At 45.8% G+C, this 18,697-nt stretch overlaps 1 protein-coding gene across 6 annotated transcripts; it reads right to left on the reverse strand.

Annotated features, from left to right (window-relative positions):
• Positions 1–1,598: 1,598 nt before the first annotated feature.
• CHR4 (chromatin remodeling 4) lies at positions 1,599–16,961 on the reverse strand. 6 transcript variants are annotated; one of them, XM_048700610.2, is made up of 11 exons: positions 16,516–16,961; positions 15,150–15,391; positions 13,330–13,431; positions 12,557–13,237; positions 11,825–11,875; positions 9,012–11,711; positions 8,412–8,569; positions 7,960–8,074; positions 4,865–4,932; positions 4,157–4,763; positions 1,599–3,899 (listed from the first exon to the last, which is right to left on the reverse strand). In XM_048700610.2, exons 2-11 carry the CDS (start codon positions 15,366–15,368, stop codon positions 1,860–1,862), a joined length of 6,741 nt encoding a protein of 2,246 aa, XP_048556567.2. In that variant the 5' UTR covers positions 15,369–15,391; positions 16,516–16,961; the 3' UTR covers positions 1,599–1,859. The 6 variants fall into 6 exon arrangements, with proteins under 6 accessions (XP_048556567.2, XP_048556569.2, XP_048556566.2 ...); XM_048700612.2 differs by having other exon boundaries at positions 15,150–15,394; XM_048700609.2 differs by having other exon boundaries at positions 16,501–16,961.
• Positions 16,962–18,697: the final 1,736 nt, after the last annotated feature.

Here is an 18,697-nt window from a genome sequence, read left to right on the forward strand (position 1 = left end):
TGCAGTGGTGCTACGCGGTGCGCTCCTGTCGGTGACACCATGCCTTCTCCCCACCGGACGGCTGTTGGTCGGCACCGCACATAGAAGAGTGGAGGGCTGTCGATGGAGAATGGCAAGGAGGGGTGCGCCTCCCCAACAGTCGATGTCGTAGACTTTGAGGGCGCTATCCGTGGGGAAAACAGCATGCCCAAGATCCCCGACGCAGCGGACGAGATCGAGGTCCTTTGCACAGCTAAGCGCAACTGGGAGGAGCGGCAGCTGCAGACCACGCAACTCCCGCACACGCCGACGCGCTAGGAGGCTGCGTGCAGCAGCCTGCAGCCTCACCGTCGCCGACACGTGGCGGGTAGTGATCCAAGCTGGAAGCGGTGACGGCGACGGCGGGAACTTGATCTGCTGGATGGGGACGCCCTGGTGAAGCGATGATGGCGACGGCGGAAACTTGATCTGGTGGATCGGGACTCCCGTCGGTGCGGTCGATACGGGGCCGGAGCTGACCGACGATGGCTGCTGCGGCGGAGCGCCGGGCGCGGCGAGGGTCGCCAGGAGCAGTGGCTGCCACTGCAGCCAGGGCGAGGCGGTGGTGGCGTTGGATGACAGCTGTTGCAGTGGCCCGGTGAGCGCGGCGGAGGCCACCTGGTGCGGCTGCCACGGCAGCCAGGACAGGGCGGTGGCGGTGGATGGCAGCTGCAGCGGCTACTACAGCAGCCCGGCGAGCGCAGTAGAGGCTGCCTGGTGCGCCGGCTGCCACGGCAGCCAGGACGGGGCGGTGGATGGCTGCTGCTGCAGCCCGGCGAGCACGGCGGGGGCCGCCTTGTGCGGTGGCGGTGATGCGCGGTGCAGCCCGTAGGACTCGGCCAGGAACAGTCGGGTCTCCTGGACCGCCTGTGTTAGGTCCCGCGGCGCCCCGGACACCTCCGGGGTGAGGACGACGGGGGCGGGCGCAACGGAGGATCCCGACGCGGGCAAGAGCAGGGCGACAGTCGTGGTGATCACCGGAGGCGACGAGATGACCGGCAACGAAAGAGACTGGTTGGACGACGGTGAAGACATAATCGAACCGTAGTTAACTGATACCAAATTATTATGGCGCTGCGGCCAGGCAAGATGGAAGGGATTTTCTTCGATTAGATTGATAAATCTCCTCTCTTTATAGAGAGGTTTACTTGACTCCCAAGCAAGGCTTATTTGACCCCTAAGCAAGCGACCCTTACCTTTAATTAATCCTAAGACTAACGGACTATACCGCCAGCCCAGGCCATTAGGTACTACTCCCTCCGTTCCTAAATACTTGTCTTTCTAAGCATTTCAACAAGTGACTACATACGAAGCAAAATGAGTGAATCTACACTCTAAAATATGTCTACATACATCCGTATGTAGTAGTCATTTGAAATGTCTAGAAAGACAAATATTTAGGAACGGAGGGAGTATAACACATACTAACCACTAACCTTGATGTATGAAGGAAACTCAGAAGCAACTAACACGTGATAAAACTACCAGAGAGCAAGCTTTGATCAAGGGGTTACCAACCGTGACTCAGTACTTCTAAAAAGAAAATGAAAAGCATGTAATTGTAACCTGGGTGGTAGGACTATCTTAACCATACACGCATAAATAAATGAATATACTTGTCCGCAGTCCACACCAGGTTAGCAAATATACATTTCACGTATATAGAGAGGATCTCGTGAGTTGCTCCGGACAGACTAGTGCTAAACTACTAGTCCCTGGAGTTTTTACTCCATCTGAACTAAGCATACAAACACAGCGCACCCTCACACTGGAAACATTGGGAAAGGGAAAATCCCAGCCCTAAACGGACGAAAACGAAATCTTGAGCTCATCGCTGAAGTCTAACGCTCATCTGCAACCATGCCGACTTTATCTTCATCAACTATCTGAGCTGAAACTGACTGTGATGCACCTGAATCCCTACTCTCAAGTGGTGTAGGTTTCTCCAACAGTTTCTCAGTGTCGCCAATGTGCTTGTCACTGTCTAATAGATTTTCTTGTTCTGGCTCCTGATCATCACTTGATACAGGTCCTACTGCCCGTGTGGTACTTAATCCAGTTGCATCAACTACTGGCAGCAAAGAGAACTCTGCAGGTCCCGACAATCCCCTCCTTGGAGCACCAGCGTCAGGAGCATTCCCCGATGGTGATCTACAAGACCCACTGGTAATGCCATCTAACCCAGAGAATTCATCTCTCTGACAACCAGTTTCAGGAGCCTCTGACCTGGCCGTGCAAGCAGCAGCAACAGCTTCTGAAACTTCCATTGTATTGCGTGTTTCTTCAAAAGCAGGAGGTATCACGTCTTGCCTCTGACTGCCAGCGGAAGAAGATGATGGAGAGTTCAAGTTTAGTGAAGGGGCATCATTAGTCTGATCAATTGCAGAAGTAGGAGGAGCTTCCATTAATTTTGGTGCTGGAGCAGATATTTGATCACCTTGCCCAGATCCAATTTTGGGATGCTCTGCTTGCTGAACCTTATGTACTCTTCTCTTCTTTGGAGTATTTCTCGGGTCCTTTGGGCGAGAAAGGCGAGGTCCTTGGAATGGGAATGGGGGTATTGCTGGTTTTTGTTCTCCAAGAAGTAGGCACACAGACTCTGCAATTGCTAAAACAGTTGGTGGTAGTTCACATTCAATTGGCTTAGATGGAGCGCGCACGGCCTCCTGAAGCCAATGCGGTAGCTTGTTTGATCTGGAACTTCCAAATATGCCAGCGTTTTCAAGTAGAGGACTTGAGTGCTTTGTGTGATACAGATTCATTTCAATGGGCTGTTTGCCTAACCTCACACGCCGCTGCATCTCGTGAAACAAATCGGCCTGCCCATCTGTGACACTATGAAGAAGAATGTTCTCATGAGAACTTGATGCAAATTCATTCTGCTGGATCGAACTACTGTTTGGTATGTTTATGGGTAGTGCACCAATACTTTCCATCATAAAAGGATTTGGGATATATGGTGGGACCAGTCCAACATCAGCTTTCTCCCACTTGTCAGATGTGCTTCCAGGAAAATCCCCACCATAACCTGTTTTATTCTTGAAATCCTTCCATGGTGCCAGTGATGGGCCACCCTCACTCATAGAAGGCTCAATATGAGGAAATCTAGATGGTATATCACTGCAACCTAATTGAATATCAGTTAGGTGGGAGTGCAACTTAGGTGGCTCCATCTTAAGTTTAGAGAAGTTGCTTCCACTTAGTGCCCGAGACATCATGGCATCAGATAAACCAGGAAATGTGGAGTTGGAACTTCTGGTGGCTGTAGGCATTGGTTCCTCCATAATTTTCTGCTCCTCCAAAATCCATCTCAATGCTAGCTCTTCACTAGTGCGGTGGTTCAAAAAATTCAACTTTGGATCTCTAAGCATGGCATCCCAGTTACCTCTTCCATGCCTACGAACTCCAATCCACAAAGCGTCAAGTTCATCTTCCGACCAATAATCAGGTTTTGACCTCTTTTTCATTAATTTATTTGTGGCATACTGAGCACGCATCATTATATTGTCCAATACCTTCTTGTGATTTTCAGGCATGGCTGAATGGATTGGTTGAACTGGGCTAATACCTAACCCAGGAAGAAGGGCAGACATATCTGCCATGAATTTTGACCTCACCTTTTTTGAACTTCCAGCAATATCTGCCATGAAGTTCGGTAAAAATGAACTGTTTGGCAATTCTGGGATAGAATTACGAGCATACTCCTTATTAGTGCCCAGTGGGAAGTTGGGAAATAGATCTGGTACTGACTTCATATGACTGAGTGGAATATTGTCTTCCAGACCAAAGTTCGGAAGACCCATCTTCCCTTGAAATGAAGCAATAGAAGGTAAAGGATTTTCAACAGGGTCACAAAGCCCCTTCCCAGATATAGGAGGAATCTGCACAGAAGAACCATGTTATTCCTTATACTTAACAGAAAACAGCATGCTCTGATCAAGAATAACTATTGTTGACTATAGGTACAAAAAGAAATCTTAGGGTGCAAGCAACATGCCGTCCTAACATAAATAATGTGGAAACATTAACTTTTGTCTTCTGACAGGGGAACAACATGGACAGTGATAATAACACGACTAAATAAAATAATCCTGCGGAATGTAAAAAGGAGCAGTGCAAATTTGAGAAGAGCACATACAGAATTGAAGGGGAAATAGCTATCTGGAATGATGTTACCCAGCCTTCGCAAAGCTTCGGATGAACCAGGAAACATAGCCTTGCTGGGATCCAATTGGCCCTGATTTTTTAGTTCACTAGAATACTCGGCAGCAGAAGGTGACAGTGGCTTGTTGAATACTTCACCACTAGCTGGTTTTTGCTCCTTCATGTTTGGCCCACAATTTGAATTCTTGTACGAGTTTACCTGATCAGCATTCGGAGCACAAAGGCCAAGGACAGGTAAGAGGTGATGTGGAGTCCCTTGATTTAAGACATCAGTTGCCTTTGAGTGGTGCTTCGACGAAGTAGCACTCGCAGCAAGTTTGGCATGAAGCTCTCGAGAGATTTCAGGATATCTCTTTGCTTTCTTCGAGGAATGCCTCATTTCTGCAGTTGAATCACTGAAACGTTTAGCCCCAGATGGCTGCGCAGAGTCAGGATCTTCTACAACTCTCAAAGGGTTTACACCATATTCATTAACACTAGAGTCATATAGTTTTATGAAATCTTCAAGTTTATCATCAGCATAGCTCTTGATTGTGTGCCGCTGAGCAATCCTTTCCTTCTGTCTAGCACGGAGCTTTCCACTGTTGCAACCAGAAGTAAATCAATGCCTGAAGAAAAACTGTGCATGCAAAAGCAATTACATGGATACCCAGAGGGGGTGGGAGAGAAGGGGAGGGCATACTATTTTTCCTTCAAAGCCAGTCCAGCTGCAGTGTATTCTCGCTTGGGTTCATCCCCATCGTCAGAATCCTGCATAGCAGTATCAGCAAAGCATTGTCTAGCTGCATATAAAATCTAAGAGTGCATGGCAAATAGCGAATGAAAAACACAGTGCAGCCAACTATTAGCTACTCGCTCTGTTCCTAAATACAAGTCTTTCTAGAGGTTTCAATATGGACTAAACCTCTAGGAAGACTTAAATTTAGGAACGGAGGGAGTACGTTTCACAATATCTATCGTAGGCGTATAGCTAGGAGCCACAAAATTGAGGTAATATTCAACGGAATTAGATCATACTTGTTTTTTTATAATTAGATCATACTTGTTCACACCAGATACTCCCTGCATTTCAAAACTTAAGTTTTGGAGAGGCCCAGTTGCAGGGGAGTGGCTTGCAGGGAAAGGCTGAGTGGGGACGTGGTCATGGAGCCAGCAATTTGGGGTGCTAGCGAAGGAGTGCCGGTGCTTAGAGCATCTCCAGCAGAGTCCATAAACAAGTTTTTGGGGGCTTGGGGGGTAAAAACAAGATCCAGCTGGGTCCCCCAAAAGGGGAGGACCCCATTTATCGGCCACCAGCCCAGCCCCAATTCCCATCAACAGAGAGCAGGAGGAAGTTTCATCTCCCACCCACGCACACGCCTTCCTCCTCCCACGCCATCAAGCTCCACCGCCTCCCCTCCAGCAGCCGATTCCTCACCCCCCCCCCCCCCCCCCCCACACACACAAACAAACTGGATCGAACCATTCCTGAGGTGTTATGCCGCCAAGCTCGTCATCTCCGCCCTCATTCTCGTCAGCCCGCCTCCGCCTCTGTGTCGCTCCTCCCCTCTGCACCGCCGCGCCCACGCTCTGCCTCCTTCCCTCCGGCCATCTCCACCCCACCCCTACATCCCACGCCCTGCCACATCAGGGCGCTGACCCACGGGAAGTGAAGATAAAGGAAAAGAAGAAAAACTGGCCAACTGACATGTGGGTCCTGTATGTACGTCAATGTAAAGGCAAAAGAAAATGGGTGCTCACAAATGGGAGTGATGTCAAATTTTGAAGCCTCAGAAAATGGGGGCTACCGTTGGAGAAGCTCTTAGGGTGCAACCACATTTCCAGGATTTGCAATTTTGTAATGAGTTTAGGATGGGCTTCTGTTGGAGATGTTTTGGGTCGAAAATGTTCCCAAGCATCCTCGGAGTACCAGTCTAAGTATATTTTGAACACACAAGAGAGGGGGCAGGGGGGGTTGTGTTTAGGGATTCCATGTAGTTTTTTTCTTGAGAAAACGCAAGAGAGCTTGCCTTTCATTGCTTTTTAAAGAAAGAGAGTTTGGATTACATTCCTCGTAGGAGGCAGTTACAATGCTCATGAGCACATCAGTGAACGTCCCATGTTTGTGGTACGATGGCGCGAAGCCCTAGAGGCCTGCTCTGGCCCAGAGGGCAGCCTCATCCTTGATCTTTGTAAGCAGGTCATTCGCCGAGGGCCGTCCTCGGTTGAAGACGCAATCGTTACGGTGTTTCCAAATCATCCATGGGACGAGGAGGGTCGCGGAGGCGATGCCCTTGCGCATAGGTTTTGGAGTGAACTACCGCGCCATTTGCCACCAGTCGCTGAGTGAGGACTCGCTGTCGGGCGAGACGCAGGAGACGGAGCTAGTGCAGCACCTCGTACCAGATCTACCGGGCGAAGGGGCAGGCGAGGATGAGGTGGTGCATGGTCTCGGGGCCTGGTCGCAGAGGGGGCATCGCGTGGGGTGCTGCAGGCCGCGGCGGGCGAGGCGGTCTGCCATCCAACACCGGTCGAGGCGGACGAGCCAATGGAAGAATCAGACGCTCGGAGGCGCCCAGTTCTTCAAGGTGAGCTTCCATGCAGCGCAGCCCGTGGAGCCACTGAAAGTGGCGATGTAGACCGATTTGGCGGAGTAGACGCCACGGAGACTCCACTTCCAAGAGAGGCGGTCCGGCTCGACGGAGAGCATCATGCGGCCAATTGTGTGCCAGAGCTGCAAGTATTGCCCGATCTCATGGATGCCAACCGTGTCGTGTATGTCGTGTATGTCCCGCGCCCATCGGCGACGGTCCTGAGTTTGTGGCGGCGCTTGGGAATGCATGCATATAGGAGCGGCGCAGTCTCGCGAATGGATCGCCCGTTGATCCATCGGTCTTCCCAAAAGAGGGCCTCCATGCTATTCCCAATTTCCATGGTGGTGGACGCAAAGAAAAATGCACGCTCCTCGGCGGTGAACTGCAAGTCGAGGCCAGCCCACGCTCTAGTGTTGTCCGTGCGGCTGAACCATAGCCATCATGTGCGGAGCGCGAGGATGGTTCGGGCAAGATCGCGCACGCCGAGGCCGCCGAGCGAGAGCAGCCTAGCAACGCATTGCCAGTTAACATGGCAGTGCCCGCCATTTGCCTCGGCACAGCCAGCCCACAGGAAGCCTCGCTGGATCTTCTCGAGCGCCTTGATGGTCTTCTTGGGGGCGTCGGAGCTGGTGAATCGGGATCGTGCTCAGGACGGCCTTGACTGATTCCATGTAGTCCATAGGGGTACAGCCGACTGAGGAAGCATGCTCCAAGTAATGTTAAGGTTCAAATAAGAAATCATGACGACATGGGCAAAATTGAATCGCATGGGGCCTGTGGTTCAGTTTTCACTTCCAGGTTCAAATTTTGCAGCAATAGCATCGCAATGTCACGCAAAACCATATGTATTTAAGAGTGGTTAGGGGAGACACAACCAATGTTTGGTAGTAGGCTCATTCTACCACAGTTTGGCTCAGCCATAGTCAAAATCTAAGTTTGATCCTGGCTCAGAAGGAAGCGGTAGCTGTATGCTTAACACATGCTAGTCAAACGTTGCTTTCAGGGAAAACTGTCTTCACTGCCATCCCCTGACTTTTGCAAAAAACTCAGTGTTGCCATAACGTTATATGCCACAATCAATGGATCAAGGTGGTCAAAATGAAGATATACTCCTTGCCTACTTGCTAGGAGGACAGATCTCGTTACTTACTACCAAAACAGAACATCCAGCAAGGCAGAAATGTTCGCGCAGGGACAAAAGTACCTCACTTAATGCTTCATTGGCAATTGCTGCAAAGGTTTCCCTGTAAGAAACAGCTTTCCTTAAGCGCTTGCCTCGACCAAGGGATGCCTCCTCTTCGATTTGATATTGCTCCCATCTGAAACACAAATATGCATTTAGTAACCGACCATCATGCCCACACAGAGACAGAGAGAGAGAGAGCTAAGAAGACAAGAGTGATTCTTGCAATTAGTACACCATGACTATCTATCCCTGTCTGACCTAAGGTTTCTTAAGGTGCTACGTACCGCTTCCTAACTTCTCCAATTGGATACATTCTAGAATTTGAGTATTTATTCTCCATTTAGTTTGTCTTTCTGTTTCTGATTTGTTAAAGTTATTAAGTAAAACAAGAAAATATGAAGAAAAAGATCATCAAGGCAATAGATAGCCTGGTAAAATAACAAGTACATCTACATGGTATTGTAAAGCACCTGAGACGTAAAAGTTTATCCCATTCATTTTCTTCCACAGGATTAGCTGCATCTTGTTTTGTTTCTGATGCCTGTTCACAACCATCGTTGTCAATATTTGGAATGTCCTCAGCAGCACCGGGATCATCATTTATATCATCATTCCAATCGATTGACTGCTTCACGAATGAAAGTAAAAGAAACTATTAATTGAGATCCCTGGAGATAAGTTCTCAATTGCACAAGGTAAAATCTATTACCGTCTCAAAATGTAAGACGTTTTTTTACACTGTCAAAAAACGTCTTACATTTTGAGACAGAGGGAGTACTACATCACAATAACATTAGTAACCACCATCCAAAAGAAACAAGAAAAGTAATAGTAATGTAATCCAAGAACAAAAAGACTGAATTCAAAATTGGCGCATGGATCCATCTATAAGCAGATGATGACAATAAATTCTAGTCAGATGACTCTGGTTAGGAATTTCCAAACCAAGTGTTCTATCCCTATTAACTACTATAGCTTGGTGAGACATGTACAAGACGACACACTCATTTCCATAACCTACCAATGAATCACTGCATAAACATTTAATATTCATTATTTGAAGAAATTACCTTTACAGTGCCAAGCATATCATCATTGTCCAAATCCCCATCAGTGCTTTCAGCTACAGTTGTTGGAAGGCTAGATCTATCAAGAAGCCTCATAATAGCATTTTCATCCCAAATAAGCTTGGTAGAACTGCCAATACATTTATCCTCATAAACATCACCTAGGCCACCAGTTTTCCTCCTATGCTTAACCTCAATATCAGATACATCATGTTTAGCACCAGAAGCTTCATCATTATCTTTACCATTCACCTCATCGTTATTCCTGAAGAGCTCCTCAGTTCCCCAGCGAATGATATCTTCCACTTCCTTCTGTGATTCTGACTTGTTAACAAAAAGTTGATCAAGCATCAATTTCTTCTTGGCAAGTTGCAAGATACGCTCCTCAACACTAGCACGCACTACAAGCCTGTACACTAAAAGTCTGTTTGACTGCCCAATCCTGTGTGCCCTATTCATCGCCTGTATATCAGCATGCGGATTGAAATCAGAATCATATATGATAACAGTGTCTGCAGTTGCCAAATTGATCCCGAGACCACATGACCGTGTAGATAACAAAAATACAAAACGGGTCTTGTCCTGATTGAAACGAGTAATAGCTGCCTGGCGCTCAGCCACAGACACCGAACCATCTACTCTTTCAAATGCTTTATGACCAAATTCCAGAGTCAGATAATCTTCGAGGATGTCAAGAAGTTTCGTCATCTGAGAAAAAATAAGAACACGATGCCCATCACTGTGTAACACTTTGAGCATAGAATGCAACAAAGCTAACTTTGCTGAGGCCTTTATTCTCATTTCATGCAAAAACTCTGGTGAACCTGATTCGGGTTCAGTTCCAGGAATAAGATATGGATGGTTGCAAACTTTCCGAAGCTGCATTACTATGTTGAGCAATGACTGATGAGCACCACCTTTTCCAGTATTACGCAGTACTTGGTAGTTCTTTGTAAGCATAGCACGGTAGTATTCAGCCTGGATTGATGTCAGTTCGACAGGCACCATTCGCTCTGTCTTCGGGGGGATATTTTTCATTGCATCTTTTTTCAGCCTTCGAAGCATATGTGGTGCTACCAGTTTCTTCAGCTCCTCCACTTTCTCTGCTGTTGCAAGTTCATTAAACTTCTCCTCAAATGATGCTAGAGAAGGGAAAGAAGCAGGCTGTAGGAAGTTCAACAAATTATACATTTCACCAATGTTGTTCTGTAATGGGGTTCCAGTCAACAAAACCCTGTGCTGAAATGAAAATGTATTGAGCAAATTGAAGAGTTTACTGCTAGAGTTCTTCAGACGATGCCCTTCATCAACTATAAGAACTTGCCATGGCACAGAACGAAGATATGTAGCATCAACAAGCACCATCTCATAAGTGGTAAGCAAGACATTGAACTTGTGAGACTTTTTGCTTTTACCTATCTGGGTTGCATCGCCTTCATGCCACTCATATTGACGAATTGTAGATCTTGCCCGTGCAGAACCATGATACTCCACAACATTTAAATGAGGCGCCCAAGATGCAAATTCAGCCATCCAGTTAGGCATAGTAGAAAGAGGAACCAAGACAAGACAAGGCAAGTTAATCTTAAATTCACAGCACAAGGATGACAGAAAAGCACAAGCTGACACCGTCTTCCCAAGACCCATCTCATCAGCAAGGATAACATTTTTTGACTTGCACCAACATTTACGTAGCCAGTTCAATGCTTCCAGTTGATGTGGGAAGAGCATGCCCCCCTTAAGTTCTTTTGGCTGCTCAACCAACACAGTCAGCTCTTGGCGGTTTCTTGCATTTGCACGGTTACCTCTCACATCCCTGTCCAAAGCTTGGCATTCAAAGTTTTTGAACTGGGTAACCAAATGGACATACTTCAGCATGATAGGTTCATCTAATCTTTCCCAGGTGCATTCATCATAAGGAAGGCCACACCATTTGATTAAAGCCTCTTCTACTTCATCTAGGGAAACACGCAGAGCAATAACGCGTTGTGGTTGGCACCATTGGTCCTTGCAAATGTTTATCAAACCCATTCCATACTTTGCTTTGTAATTTTCTAGTTTCCGTTTTGCTAATGTTCTTAGTTCAGATTCAGAAATCCAGCTATTATGGATGTTTGATTTTCCAGCCCATTTGACCAAAAATTCATATGCAGTATCATCATGGCCATTTCCTGCAATTTTGTTTATGTTTCCATGGACTTTACTTTCAGGTGTCAACTCTTGTTTGGTCTGCACAGTTGCATCAACTTCGGAAACTGAAAGTTTGATATCACCCTTTTCCGATGTTCCTTCAACTGGAACATCAGATACTGCCTCAATGTCACCATTTACTGAAGGTATGTTTTCTCCTACTACTCCAGCATCCTTTACTGTGATGATTTGGTCGGTGCAACGATCTGACAGTGTCTTTGTGGCTTCCTCTGAGTTCACTGACTCCTTTTCATGGTATTTACCATTATTCTCCTTCTGCATTTCACCACCATCCAAATGATCTTCACAGGCATCATGTGCTGATTCATCAGCGCACACATCCTCCAGAGTGGTGTCAGTATCGTTTCTTAACGGCTGTGTTGGCACACTGGAAGAACTAGAAGGAACCCCACCTTCCAGCTGCAAATTAGTTAATTCAATCTGCTCTGTTAAAGCATGGGGCTGCGAAATGATTTGGCTTGTCTGAAGCCGACAGCCTAGGATGCGGTCAACCTAAGCAAATCAATGTTTGCAATAAATCAGAGAACGTAGAAAAAAGGCAAAAAAATGAATGGATGAAGATGCAACACAGGTAGTTGATGGTGTAGGTATTTTCCAGACCGAACCTGCAGATCCTCCTGAGGAGTTATTATCGTATCCCCCGCCACAGGTAGCACCTGCACCATTTTACCAGATATATTAACGGCATTCTGAATAGATATGTTCAAGCAAAAATATTTAAGATAAGAATGAATCATCAAACAAGACAAACATTAGAAAAGCAGTGAAGGCTGGTCATGGTAGCAACCAAAGACAAATGATCCTAAAATGCATAGACAAAATTAGACCCAAAAATAGAAGTAGAAAATAATAATCAAGCCAGTTTAGTGTTAGGGGATTACAAATACCACTAATATCAAAACTGACAAGATGAACCATAAGATTTTACCAAAGCTACCATGTATCTCCCAGGTCAAATTAGAAAGCATGGTAAGATGTATTATTGAAAAATTATTAATCCGTTCAAACAAGAATAACTGTGGCAAGTTTGCTGAAATACTATTTAGTTTGTTCATAAAGTATGGTTGTAATAGAAACAAAATGAGCTTATGAAGATTACAACAGAAAAAGTGCTAACAAAAGCAAAGGAAGCTGCAGAAGTGCAGAAAATGAAAAGGTAGAAAAATGACATGGCAGAGGTAGAAAGTAAATGAAAAAATATTCTTAACTGAACATCTAACATACTAAATAAGTTCAAGTAGGTACATCAACCAGAAAATGGCTCAGCGCCATTTCTGGTAAGGTAAACTGTATAGAAAATGTCTTATGGTTTAATAAATCATAGCGTGTTTGAATACCTCTGAATGTTGTTTATCAACAAATTTCACTTTCTTTTTCCCTTTCTTGGCACTAGATGTAGGTGTTCTGCCATCCAGAGATCTCCTTTTTGGTGGTGATTCGCAGTGCTCAGGAGATGTTGATGGCCCCATTGACGAATCACTGCCAACATCAGTTGCCAAATATCTGAGCCTTTTTGTTTCAGATCGCTTAGAGTCTTTGTGACTATGCTGCCTCTTGGTTTTATATTTCTTTGGAGACAAGTCCATGGAGTGCAGATGTTTCTTCATTTTCAAAGCACCTCCATGTTTCTCCTGTTTCTCTTCTGAAGACTGGCCAATGAATCCTGACTTCAAGGGCTTCGTAATTGCAGATAATTCTTTGGTCGAGCGCCTCTTCAAATGTACTATCAATGGCTTCTTTTTCTGAACTTCATTGTCCTTCACACTGAGATCACCTTCCTTCAATGCACCAGGGCATGATAGTTTTACTTGTTCGTTTGATTCACTTTTCTCTTGTATGGGACTCCGGGTATTCAGAGAGACTTTGTTATGGGGAGATGGGCTATCTGCTATGGTGCTTGTACGCATTCTCCTTGTTCTTTCACGTTTGGAAGTGTCAGCATCCGCACTTCCTAACAACTTCAAGCTAACTTGTTTCGTACGACATCTTGGGCATTGCCAGTTCCCAGGCGGTGCACGCTATATTTGAAATGTAACGGTGCAAAGAGATTAAGACAGAAAGTACACCAAAAAAGAGAGATGTGCAATCAAACAGTAGAAACGCTTCAAACCTTAAGGGGGGGATTAAGACATTCCAAGTGGTATGTCCGTGGACAGCTATCGCAACACAACAAATTGCCACCAAGGTCACATTCTACACACTCATAGAAATACTGAAGAAACAAAGAGAATGTGTGTATAAGATAAGTTGAACAGCAATAGAGGTGACATACAAAAGTATTGCAAAGAAAAATAACAGTACATGAAGCCTTAAAGTGGTAATAATTTGTAATTGACAAGTCAATAACTGGAGAAGATGTAAATGCTCAGTTAAAACGTAGTATTGATTTTACTTTTGGCAAACATAGTTGCTTAGAATGTCTCATGATGATTTAATAAGATCTGTCACTCAATTATATTTTGCATCCTGAACGCGGCGACAACAAAACAGTTCATAGGTTTCCCCTAACAAATGAGCACACACTGACAGATATGACAAACTGTTGCGAGCATCGGAGAGTTCACATGTTAATAGAACATGTAAGCTCCTACTGAAAAGCATCACTTGAAGTATTTGTGTGATGAGAGATTTCCAGAACTGTTACCATCTAGTTGTTTCATCAAAGCTATACAATATGTGGCCGGTGAGGAAAGGAGTTACGCCCATGGTTAAACAGAAAATGTGATTAAATCATCGTTTAGCATTTAGTCATGGAAGAGCAACAAATGAAGTACTTCCATTGATCAATTTTTATATGCATATTTGTTTTGTGATATTCGCAAAAGTTGGAAGGCATGCATCCATAGTTAATGCATGCATACTAAGGCCTCCTTTGGTTTAGAGGAATCTTGTAGGAATTTCATAGGATAAGGCCTCTTTTGGTTCATAGGATAGGATTATCGTATGAATAGGAATTTTGTAGGAAATGAGATGACATGTATCTCAAATCCTATGAGTAGGAATAGGAAATGAGATGTCATTTGGTTGACACCAAAGAAATTTTTCCATTGAGTCTAGGCTCATTTTTATTTTCCTATGAAATGTGGAGGATAGGAACCAATCCTATGTAGGAATAGGAATCCATTCCTATGAACCAAAGGGCTCTAAAGGAAAAAATCCTATAAGAATCCTATCCTCTAGAATTCCTATGAAATTCCTTCAAACCAAAGGAGGCCTAAGATTTCTGTAGGAAAAATTCCTTTAGAGCCCTTTGGTTTGTAGGAATGGAATCCTATTCCTATGGAGGAATTCTTCCTATCCTCCACATTTCATAGGAAAATAAACATTAGCCTAGACTCGATGGAAAAAATCATATGATGTGAATCAAAGGGCATCTCCTTTCCTATTCCTACTCATAGGATTTGAGATACATGTCATCTCATTTCCTATAACTTTCCTGTTCCTACGATTTTCCTACCCTATGAACCAAAGGAGGCCTAAGCACACAAAGTATTGTCTCGCATTTCCAGAGGACTATTAGAATGGTATAGGCATTGGCAAATTTTAACATGGTCCCTCTTACATCCTCTTTTCCCATGGGAGGTAAGAAGGTAAGAGTTACTCAGACCTACTACCTAATGAAATCAACGGCTCAGATCTATTATATAGGTAAGAAGGTAAGAGTTACTCAGACCTACTACCTAATGAAATCAACGGCTCAGATCTATTATATACTCTTACCTCTCATGTGAAAAGAAGAGGTAAGAGAGACCATGTTAAAACTACTGATAAGCATTCGTGTTGGTGACTTCCTCAATCATAGAGCTTTTTTAATCTACGAGCTTGGTCAAAATAGGTCTTACAAATATGCATGGATGGAGAGTAAATCACAGACAATATCCACAAGATATACTGACAAGTAATAAACTGATAAAAAGAGAAGGAATTCACCCCATCGTGTCCTCTTATCTTCTTGGCTGATGTAGAAATGCTAGTGTCATGCTTGGACCTCTTTTTTATGGAACCATTGTTCATTATAGAGTCCGATGTTGGTGATGTAGCCTCATGCTCATTTGACGAGCTAGCTGTTAACTTGCTTCGCTTTCTTTTGAATTTTGAAACCCAATTTCCACCTGCTGCACTATCACATAAAGAGCTCCTCTCCTTCATCGTTGGAGTACCGACGTCACATGCTGCTAGCAACAGAAGAATGCATTTCTTTATTAATAACTCAAAATATAAAAGTAGACAACCACTAATTGAATATACTAAGCTCCATGTGTAGTCATGTAGTATTGTATGCATTACAATACTAATCTAAAGCAAGATTAAAAGTAGCTCAAGAGACAAGTACTAGAACAACCGAGGACTTGAGGTGCATGGATTTACTCAGAGATTACTTGTATAGTGTTCTCATACAAATACAAAGCATTAGCTGATGATCAGTCTCATATTAACGGATAAATGACAGCATTTGGATTATTGTTCACTGAATGTTCCTTTTGCTTTGTGCCAATATATCCCAAAAAAAAGGAATTCATGTATAGAACATGACAAAGCGAAATTAATGATATGCAACAAAGAAACAAAGCAGAACATTTTCCAAGCATGACCCCTTTAAGAAAGCTAAACGGCAGAAAACAAGGATAACCAGAACATAGCATTGTTGTCGCTTGTCAGGACTAGTTGCTAATAATGAACTGATACTCAAAATGAAACTTCACGTATAACCTAGGCATGAAATACATAGCCAAATCCCACTAGGAACCTCACACTAATTCTTTGCTTCAGTCATTAATATACAACTGGATTGTGTTACCGATCTCTGTGGTACGTCGCTCGAAAATCTACCACAAATTCCCTGTGATATATTGCTTTTAAATCCACTTAACGAGTCTAGCATAAGCAGTCAAACACACGATGTGACATAGTGCTAAAATTCGGCCATGACTAGCAAATACTATAGTTTACACTCCAGATGGTTCGCCTCGTGTGCCCATTGCCAACGCGTATCCGGATTTTCCCTGCTGCTACTCTCTGCCGGACAGTGGTGTAGAAACAGCGCACAGGCAGCTAGAACCAGCTATGAATCATATGTGACAAACAGAAGCATTACCGTTTCTTACACAAGCTCACCAGCTGCTAACAAACCTCGCACCTCAAAACGCCCAAACCGGCACCAAACACAAATCCGAATCTCCGCCCTAACCCCGCACCCCGTCCGACAGTCAAGCCACTACACAGCAAAATTCTTGACAAAAAATCCCGTAGACCCACCCAATTAGGCGCTGAACCGCAGTACCGGGAGCGGCTTCACCTCGGGGGGTCGCCGCAGCGCCCGAAACTGGAGCCGAATCGACGGAGGCAGCGGCGGATCGCGCGGCCCGGCGCCCCACAGAGCACAGCAGCGCGGAGGGAGAGCCGGAACCGAGCGGAGCGGGGCGGCGGCGGCGGCGGAATGGATGCGGGCAGTGGGGAGGGGTGCGAATGGGGAACGGGGACGCAGGGCGGGGGCAGCAGACAACGGCGCGGCTATCGATGGGGAGGGGCACCCATCGGGGGGTGGTAGGGGGGGCGTGCGCAGCGCTCCCTTCACGCGTCGCTTTCGCCTGCCCACCAGGGGCAGAGGTGGGTGACAGGCGGGGCCCGCGGGCGGCAGGGAGGGACACGTGGGGGCGGGCGCGAGGTGAGTGCCGGCTTCCGCGGTGGCGTGAGACGGCGGGCGGGTGGGTGGCCGCGGCCCGCCGCTCCAGGCGCGGGCGCGGGCGGCGGGTGTGGGGGTGGATGGAATTGATGGGACGATTCCGTTGGCCGTTGTTTGGGTGGGAAGCTGCTCCTCTAGTTAGTGCCAAGGTTTTTTGAGGTTTTATAGGTTGACACTGTGAGCTTTGGGAAACAAGATACTCCTTTCTAAATCCGGATGCTCATACTCACATTGCTTCCGCGAGGCAAATGAGATGGCACACATATTAGCACAAAAATCCTTTAGTGATAAATCTTTTATTTTCTGGAAATTGTTTATCCCTAACTTTATTTCTCACTCCATTGTAAATGACTTGGCTATTATTTGAAAAATAAAGTCTTATTGGTTCAAAAAATAAAGATACTCCTTTTCTTGTTCTTTCGTTCTGCCTTTTCCGGCCTTCAGCTTTCATTAAGTCACACCCTTATTTTTTCTGTGTGATATACATATGTCGTTCACTCGCTGCAGCACTACTTTTTTCGGGTGGCATCACAACATACGGCGTTCAGGGATGGCGTCTTCCTCCTTGAAGTTACCGTTGTGAAGCTTATTTGCTCTCCGTACCTCATGCCATGAAATGTCCGGGTGAAAACCTAAGATCATGCTATGCCAAATTGGGTGACCACGGTGTCCTCAACATCGTTTTTCCTTTTGGAGGCGTCATCTTGGAGATCCTGACGATGGATTCCGACAGCGTGCATGATTGATGGCGGGACTTGGGTTTGTAGTGGTGCCGACACGGTCTTCTTCTTTCTCTTCTTTTTACACTGCCTTTTGCGGCGTTTTCCTCCAATGAATTTTTGGAAATCAAAGGTAGACAATTAGGATGAAACTCTCAATATTCATTAGATGCATATGTAGTACAGGGGGTAGTCATATCCTCTACTATACAAGGAAAGGAGGAAGGCATGTGGCATAAGACAACACCCCCCCCCCCCCCGCGCGCGCGCGTGCAGTCGAAGCGGGTCGTTGCTGACGCAAAGATTGGATCGAAATCCCCGAATGACGTCGTGGGCAAACCCTTGGTCATGATGTCTACAAATTGTTGGGAGGTGGTACGTATAGAACACGTATATGACCGAGAGCCACCTGTTCCTGAACAAAATGAATATCAACCTCGATGTGCTTGGTATGACGATGATGGACCAGGTTGGCGGAGAGGTAGACAGCGGAGACGGCGGAGACGTTATCGCAGTACACCACCGTGGCCTTGTCGACAGGACATGAAAGCTCAAGGAGGAGCTAGCGGAGCCAGGAACACTCAGCGATAGCATTAGCCACTACGCGATACTCAACCTCAGCATTGGAGCGAGAGACTGTTGGCTGCTGCTCGGACTACCACGAAATAAGTGATGGACCAAGGAAGACACAATATCCCGAAGTGGAACATCGTATATCAGGGAAGCCGACCAGTCAGCGTCGAATTAGGCGGTGATGTCGATGGCGGTGGAGGCATGTAGTGTGATGCCAAGATCCATGGTGTCGTGGATAAACCGAAGAATCCGCTTCATCGAAGTCCAGTGAGCATCTCATGGAGCATGCATATGAAGACACACCTGCCGAACAACATACTACAGCTCCAAGCGTGTAAGGGTAAGGTACTAAAGAGCACCAATGATACACCGATAAAACGAAGCATCCGGAGAGGGGGACCCATCAGTGGCAAAGAGCTTAGCCTTCGTGTCGGCGGGCGTGGGTGCGGGTTTGCTATTAAGCATTCCAACACGATCAAGAAGCTCAGGAGCATACTTTCGGT

This window comes from Triticum urartu, chromosome 2A (assembly GCF_056163025.1).
Source record: "Triticum urartu cultivar PI428250 chromosome 2A, HENAU_Tu73, whole genome shotgun sequence".
In the NCBI taxonomy this organism is placed as follows: Eukaryota; Viridiplantae; Streptophyta; class Magnoliopsida; order Poales; family Poaceae; genus Triticum; species Triticum urartu.

Excerpts from the sequence above, each read along its gene's own strand:
- CHR4 (XM_048700610.2), bottom strand. The coding sequence starts at position 15,368 with ATGAAGGAGAGGAGCTCTTTATGTGATAGTGCAGCAGGTGGAAATTGG. Across the intron at positions 4,933-7,959 it reads CCAATGAAGCATTAAGTGAG|GATTCTGACGATGGGGATGA; the intron begins GTACTTTTGTCC and ends ACTGCTATGCAG. Across the intron at positions 4,764-4,864 it reads CTGGCTTTGAAGGAAAAATA|TGGAAAGCTCCGTGCTAGAC; the intron begins GTATGCCCTCCC and ends TGGTTGCAACAG.